This window comes from Mercenaria mercenaria, chromosome 4 (assembly GCF_021730395.1).
Source record: "Mercenaria mercenaria strain notata chromosome 4, MADL_Memer_1, whole genome shotgun sequence".
Taxonomy (NCBI): domain Eukaryota; kingdom Metazoa; phylum Mollusca; class Bivalvia; order Venerida; family Veneridae; genus Mercenaria; species Mercenaria mercenaria.
This window is the reverse complement of record NC_069364.1, coordinates 14,095,574-14,103,824: the sequence shown is the minus strand read 5'-3', so window position 1 is coordinate 14,103,824 and position 8,251 is coordinate 14,095,574. Positions and strand designations below refer to the sequence as shown.

At 34.1% G+C, this 8,251-nt stretch overlaps 1 protein-coding gene across 1 annotated transcript; it reads right to left on the bottom strand.

The window, feature by feature from the left end:
- Nucleotides 1–1,711: 1,711 nt before the first annotated feature.
- LOC128556128 (oligodendrocyte transcription factor 2-like) lies at nucleotides 1,712–2,498 on the bottom strand. The gene has a single exon (XM_053540058.1). The coding sequence runs from the start codon at nucleotides 2,462–2,464 to the stop codon at nucleotides 1,712–1,714; it is 753 nt and encodes a 250-aa protein (XP_053396033.1). The 5' UTR covers nucleotides 2,465–2,498.
- Nucleotides 2,499–8,251: the final 5,753 nt, after the last annotated feature.

Sequence of the window (8,251 nt, the reverse complement as noted above, 5' to 3'; positions counted from 1 at the left end):
ACATTTAGATATGTCTTGGTGTTACTGTTATCGGACACATTTATTTTGTCAATAATGTATATCAGGTTAATGTCTTCTCGTATATATATAGTGCAAAAAATGAAATTAACCATATATGTTGTTTAGACAATATTAAAATGTTCGATAGTTATTTTAGCACTCGTTTTAATGATAAAGTAATGTCTCAATGAAATTATTTTTTCACATACTATCTGACAGAAAAAGCTGGATACAACCAAGCTAAAGTAAGATAAACACGAAAGAAATTTTCGCCATTTGTTCGTTTTTCTCCAGGAGTTTCATTTTTGTAGGTTTCGTGATAAATCAACGGTACTATGCTTCAAATCAAACATACCGTATGTACAAATTTAGAAACTTACAATCATACAGTCTCCGTTGTGCATTTAGAATAGATTTGGTAAATAAGGATTTGATCCATAATCGGTATAATAAAAAATGCGTCATTTTAACACATTATCAGAAGTTCATACATTAGCGATGAAAGAACTATATTTTTGGATATATTCTCTCTGAAGACATGTATTCCGTTTTATTGTTGAATATAATCTTTTATCTGAAGAGAGCAGCAATCTAAATTTTAAAAAAATTCCTGATTCAAAGCGGCATTAAAATAAACATTTGAAAAACAGTTTTCTAAATATATCCAAATGATATTTAAAAGACGACCCAAAAGTTCTGTTTTACTGTTTTATTTTGACCAGTGTTGTGATGTTGTTTTAGCTTCAGTTAACACAAGTGTGACTGTAGAACTTCAAACAAATATCGTCATAATATTGTTTAACATTCCTTTTAAATGTAGATGTAAATTCATATAACCTTTTTCCATCCATTTGCAGTATGATATGAAAATAATATATCTTTCTTTGTTTGATATCAACATGCTCATAAATTTCTTAGAAAACAATAATTTCTTATTCAAAATTTAGTTTTCATTCTCTTCTATACATATTAAATTGTATATATGTTTAATATCAGTTCTTGGGCTACCTTTTGCGGGGAAGTTATTCGCCACTAGTTCTTAAGTTCAATAATCTTAATGCTTTTTACAAATTCACTTAGTAAGTTTTTCATAAGTTGTGTGCTATTGAATAATTTATAGCAGGACAAAATGTTTGCTGGGTTACAATTAAAAACTGAAAAAACTTGAAATTTCAAATTTATTTCTGTTGTCATGTAATGATATACTTATTGTATATGTTGCATGTCAACAGTAAAATATTAGTTTTGATTACTGACCGTCAAGCCATTCAATAAGTGTATACTATAATATTGTTAAACAATTTTGGTGAATAGTAAACAAAATGTTCCTTTTCAAACTGAAATTTACACGGAAACTAAATGATCAATTTCTTCGAGGATAATCTAGAAAATATAATTCGAAGTGTGAAAAGTTAACAAATATTTTCAGAATAATAAAAATAGAAATTAATCAGCATTGTAACAAATGAAGATGCGCATTTATTTTAACTGAATTTCAACGAAATATGTGCTTTAAGAGGTAACATTGTTTTTTTTTCCTTTGTTTAAAACATGTTAAAGTCATTACTTTCCATCTTGAAGAAAGAATTTATAGTAAAAAAATGTAACACAATCGTTCAGTTTTACTGTAACACACAGATCAGGTGGCAAAGTAACAGTAAGTTCAGATGTAACACTATCCCAGTTAACAGTTGATATTTTGTACTAGTAACTAATGATGTTCATTGCCTTTCCTTGGATATGGAGAATATAACGGCGGAAATCCTGGGTTATAGCCTCTCCTTGAATGTACATATAAACACTGAGTACATGCACACGGCGTCTGCCACCGAGGATCAAACACATGATGCTCACTTACAGTTACTGGAGTTATCGCACTTGCCAGAGATTTTTCTTTCCCAGTCGATTTGTCGTCCATTTCAGGTGAAACCAACGACCGTGTTGAAGTGGGCACCAAAGGGTAATGTAGGCCATGATGTGTCGGCTGCGGCTGGAGGACCGGAACCGGCGGCGTCGGTGAATGACGTTTATCCGACGATCTGTACACGTCACTTACAAGTTTTTTCATTTCCTCTAAAGAATTTGTCAACATCAGGATATAATTTTTTGCCAGTAACAGAGTCGCAATTTTTGATAATTTTCGTACTGAAGGTCCATGAGCATAAGGCATAACTTCCCGTAATCCATCTAAGGCAGAGTTCAAATCATGCATTCTCTTTCTTTCTCGTGAGTTCACTTTAAGTCGTAGTTCTTGCAATTCCGTTTCATCACCATTTTTATCACTAACCATGCTTCGCCTTGCTCCAGACGGTCTACTACGTCCTTTCTGGCACATTTCTGAATTAAAGTCCTGGTTTTCCTGCGAAGAATCACTGTCATACATAATTGACGGGCTTTCAGAACTCCCGCTTGAAGTTTCAGCTTGACCACAAACCGCAGAAAACTCTTTCACGTCTTTTTCCATTGTTATGTTTCTCAGACGACCATTTGTTCTGGACTACTTTCCATCTGGTGAATAGTGACATCGGGCTGATACATGTTACCTAGGTTATCAAATGGCATGCGCAAATGTCAATCAGTGGCTAAATGGGTGTGGTTAAACAAGATTTAATAGGGGAGCAAATTAAAGCATTTTATGCTCTAGCGGTGACAATTGTTAAAATGTGAATATGGCCACCTCATTTGATGCGAACACTGGCTGAATGGTAATTGAAGGCGGTAAAAATCTAATGATACAGAAAAGAATACGGTTTCTACATGGAAGAAGGCCTTTGTATACGGAACAACGTCAGTAACACCATAAACTAATTTAATTGTATGGTAACTGATTATTTGTGGTAACTTTACATGGGTCAGTTTAATGGACTACTTTGGAGACTTAAGCGAGCTAATGTGTTGGTCGTATAAATTATATCACGTCATACACGGGATTTAATGAGTTGCAACAACTTCTGATTTTCATACAAAAACGCATTTCAAGCATCTTTAAGAAAAAAGTTAATACTTCCTTTGCTTAGGCATTGTGTGTTAGACGGAGTACTAAAACTGCAGTACAAATTGGCCATTTAAAATAAATTATTTTACCGTCAAATAAGCGACCAAACTTGATGCAACATGCTTACGTTCTGTTTAGTGTATAAACATTCTTATTGGCCCTATTGCATGCTTCTTGGTAATTTTCTTAAGTATTTCTGCACATAACAGTTGTGTGAAACACATAAAATTGATGGCAAGGGCGATAATTCATAGATCATCAAATTTTAAAAATATCTCGTTCATATATTTCAGTGATCATGATGTAGTTTTGAAAATGTAAAAAAAAACGTGATTTTTTGGGTGGTTTTTTCCATTGTATTTAAGGCATCTCATGCCACAGTACGGGACAAAACGATAAAACATGTATTGGACAGGTAAATTGTTGGCAACTACATGTATGTTATTCGTTTACCAACAAAAGTTCATTCATTTGAGTTATATGCTCGTTTCTTTACAATATTTCTTCCTAAGATTTTATTGTTAACAACAATCTGTTTAAATTTACATACTGCAGTCTCAAAGAAAAATCAAATCAAATGCTTTATTTTTGCAATTCTAATTGCGAACACATAAAAATTAAAAATATTGAACAGTTCTAAGACTGATGTATCAATGCATAAAAACACTTCTGGCAATGCTACCTCTTTCTGCAATTCATTGAAATATTTGAATAAAAAAAGACTTTTCTTTGGTAGCATCATAAACATCATTTATTTCAGAAATAATTTATAACAAAAAGAGTGTTTTAACACTATTTATGCACGATGGGTGGTTATACGTCGGGCTCAATTTTTCATGGTTGGCGCAAACCAGAGTGAAATTATGTGTACGCGTATTCCGCCCCCGGGTTGTATAAATAGTGGTTAAAACACGGTTTTTGCTATAAATTATTTCGATTCTAATATGGCCCTTAAATCGTAAAACAGTAGGATAAAATACAGTTGCGCTCTTTCTTGGTCGCAACAAAAAACAATTGACGTCATTAAGTGAGTGATTCTTGCGTAAGAGTGTTTTTTACTGAGACAAGCATATTAGGAATTGCTGTTCAATTTTCATACCAGCGATATACCTGTCCAATTCCTGTTTTTCCATTCTGTCTTGTACTGTACTTCCGTAATACTGGACACTTCAGATAGGCTCAAAAGGTGTCCGCAATTAAAAATGACATTCTTTAATCCCTGGATCAAAACGAAATCACAATCTTGGTAATGCTTGAATATATCGCCAGGAATGATACTATCGACATGAAACGTTGCTTAAAGTAGGGAAAAGGACTTCGGATCATTGGCAAACCCACTACAGTGGATGACTTCTTATCTGAATGACGCTACCCAAACAGTTCGCAGTAAATGGCGAACTATCTTACTCCAGTCCATATGACATACTGGGTACCACAAGGATCTGTTCCCTAAGACCGAAAAACTACTTCATGTACACAAAACTGCAGGAAGCCTTGACTGAATCATCAACTTTTATGCCGATGACTCACATCTATACTTATCGTTTAGCCAAAAAATATTTCCATCACACGAAAGCCCTATCTCGAATTGAGATCTGTCTCAACGACATAGTCTCTTGGATGATCAGGAACTTGCTGAAGCTCAATATTGACAATAATGATGGTCATTTTATTTCACACAAATCACAAAAAATAACCCGAAAGGATATTCTGCGTTGAAAGTAGGAACCCTATAAGATTAACATCAATTTGTTTTGTGAAGAATCTCGGTGCTAGTATGGTTTCAAACAATGGTCATGACACAGCATGTTAACACTCTCTGTAGAGCTAGTTACAGCACCGAATTGAGTTCAAAATCTTGATACTTACATACAAAGCCATGCAGCCAGCCACTACCTACCTTGTCCGAATATGCTGGACATTGTACAAAGCTCGTAGAGACTTAGGTACGGCGAATGGAACCGGTGATGTCTTTGGTTGTACCGAGGAGTCGAACAGTAAAGAAGGGTGACAGGAGTTTCAAGCATGCAGCTCCAAAGCTTTGGATATATGACCCTCCGCTCTAGATCAGAGATCAAGCTCACTGTCCGCATTTAAAAATCTTTGAAACGCATCTCTTTCCATACTGTTATAAACTAAATACAAAACCTGGAAATACTGTTGAAAGGGCGTTAACCAAATCACATTCACACATGTTATAAACAAATTACTGTTGAAAATGGCGTTAAACCGAAAACCATGAAATGTTTGTTTCGTGTTGAGAAAGGGATTGGTCTCGTAATGTGATTTAATTAACGTAGAACATAATTTATGGATGATCTTGTTTTAATTATTATTCCTTTTAATCTTTTACCGGTATATTTTCATGTATGTATGTGTATAATATGTGTTCTTTATAGTTTTTGTAAAGCAACTTTAACGGTATTATTTTTATGAAAAGAGTGCTATATAAGTTAGCGTATAATAATAATAAAAATATAATAATAATAATTTGCAAAAATAAAAAAAACAAAAAAAAACCATAAGGTTAAAATTGCTGAATATTATATCCAACTGGATTGGACTGAATTTTCATCAATGGGACATTATCGCTTCATAGTTATTTAATATGTAACATTGTTCGTTGTGTTGTTTTTTAAGGTATTGCAATCTCCGAATGTGTGGGCCGCTCTTCACACAGTTTTTCTCTCTTTTGTTCGCAATTCAAGGCATGTATCCGCACTTTAGAATAATATACATGTTTTATATGTTGTTCAATTTTCGTGTAAAAAGATCTCTTTCTTTCTATGATTTTGCGATTTTCAAATTTCCTGTAAAACTGTCCAACTATTTTTGTTACATGCATGGGATGTTCACGGACAAGCTGTTTTGAGAATACCAGTTTTTCTGCTTATAAATAATAGAAAGCGGCTCGTACCATTCGGACCTGCGCCTTTGGTATATCATATAGTCGCGCTCCTATGAGGTCTTACCGACTGCGCAAACTTCTTACGCTATTTCTTTATTACTAAAGCTGGTTTGGATTTGCCATGTATGACGTAAGCCATACTACCATATACGGCGTAAGCCATACGACCATGTATGACGTAAGTCATATGGCCATGTATGACGTAAGCCATATGGCAAAACCTGATGTCGTTTTATTCTAAAATTTGAATGTGTTTAGGTGCTTACTCATTATTAGAGATTGAGAAACACGTATCATTAAATCCTGTATATGATTTTCATACTTAAAGTGTTCTGTTGTGGCAGCAGTGCACAACTGATCTTGTACGATGCATTTTTATGTGTACCAATGTCATCTTTAATTTTGTACATACGTCTTGGTCCAAAGTCCGTACAGGCACGTTATACCATATTCTTCAAAATGATCTGAGTTTTCTCAGCATGCATTGAAATTTTGACAAATAAAATTAAATGATAATTAAATAAATTTTGCATTTTAAAAAACTTTTGTTCATACCAATTTTTGGATGTAGTTCTTTCTTTGGCACGTTACAACCGGTAATTCTCTCTGACAGACGCTTTATACTTTATCTTGGAGTAAGTCCGGCGTATTTATGCTAATGAATGTAAATTATTAGATGTCATTTTTCTCCAGCGTCTAGGACAAGGCTGCACACTTTCATGATACTGAAAATGAGAAAGCCCTGTCTCCATCAGTTAGCATGTATCATAATCATCAATATCTATGGCCCGTCGAATGTCTCCATGATTATGCATAAATAAATTCTATCTGAAAGTTCTTATTTTTGTTTTGCTTCCATTTTAGTCCTTGTAAAAGTAGCTGAACCGTCCAAAAAGCATTTAATTGTAAGCAAAATTAGCATTGGCGTAAAATTGCTCAAACACAGATAATATAGAAAGTTTCATCTTTCCTCAGACAGAAGAGAAATGTAGTTACAAAATAAAGACTTTTCTTTTTAGTAAAGACTTATTTTGCTTGTCAATTATGCATATTCTAGCATAAAACTGCTGATGTATTAACAGAGAGATTCACGCGTTCACGTGCTCTTATAATCAATCCCTTTTTAGATTTTAGATATGCGCGTTCTGTGTAAAAGCGTAAACGTAATACGGCCCAAAAACAGATAATTCAAAAGAAAATTAATTCAACGTGATAAAACAGCGCAGACATTCCCATGTATTTTATGGAAATTTAATGACGCTGAGGGACAATATATTCATTTATTAGTTCTTACGACGCGTTTTATATGCTAGAATAGCGTTAGCGCATGTTCATTTCGAATTATGACATCTTCCGAATCCCTCGGGATACGTTGGTACCCACGCTCTACCGGGTTCGTGCAGCAACATATCCCTCGGGATTCTGCAGATGTTATAACACGAAAAAACATGCGTTATCCCTACATAGTAATCGTAATTACTGTTAATAGCTGATACTGTTTATAGTTACTTGTACATCGGTGTGCTAGTACCTGAAGGTGGACTTCAGATGTTTGTTAATACAATGTAATTGTGAATACTGGTCCAAGCACGACCGTTAGAAAGTTTTAAAATGTGTTTTATTTTCTATCCTAGTGGTTCCTTGCGCTGCAGTTTGCTTGTTTTAAATTATGTTATAATTCGTTCAAGGTCAGGGACCACCAATTCAAATAAGTACAGGCAATTTACTGGGAATGAGGTAAGTGTTTACCTGGGAATAAGGTAATGTTTGTCCGTTCTGATTAGTCAGTCATGTAAACAAACCCAAGATGTGATTATTTTTTTCAAAATGGAATATTTTTACTGCATTTACAGTATTTCATTACACATTTTGCAAAATTTGCTATATTTTATGTGGTATTGAAAAAAGTTTTACCAAACGAATTAAAAATTTCTCCAACATGCCAACGATGTTAAAGAGGGGTCTTCTCATTCCACGAAAAATTACTCAAAATAAATTCTCACTTTCAGTTTTCGTCGATATTTGGTGGAACTAAGATAGTTCTTGACAAGAAATTCTTTAAATGAGGGTCGGCGAATGTAATAGGAAGTAGTTTCATGAATTTTTCATCTAACATTCAGCATTCATCTAACATTTGTCAATTTCATAAACTAATACACGCACTTTAACAAGTTAAATGGTTCTCTTAAAGGTTAGTAGGGCTGCAATTTTGTTTCGTTTATCCTTTGACGAATAATTACAAAAAATAGGGGGGCCCCCCCCAGTTTTTTAAGGTTTATGGATGAAGATTCATGACGCGGTTCATGAGAAGAGGTCATTATAACGTGTTTTATTTTTAGATAAATTGG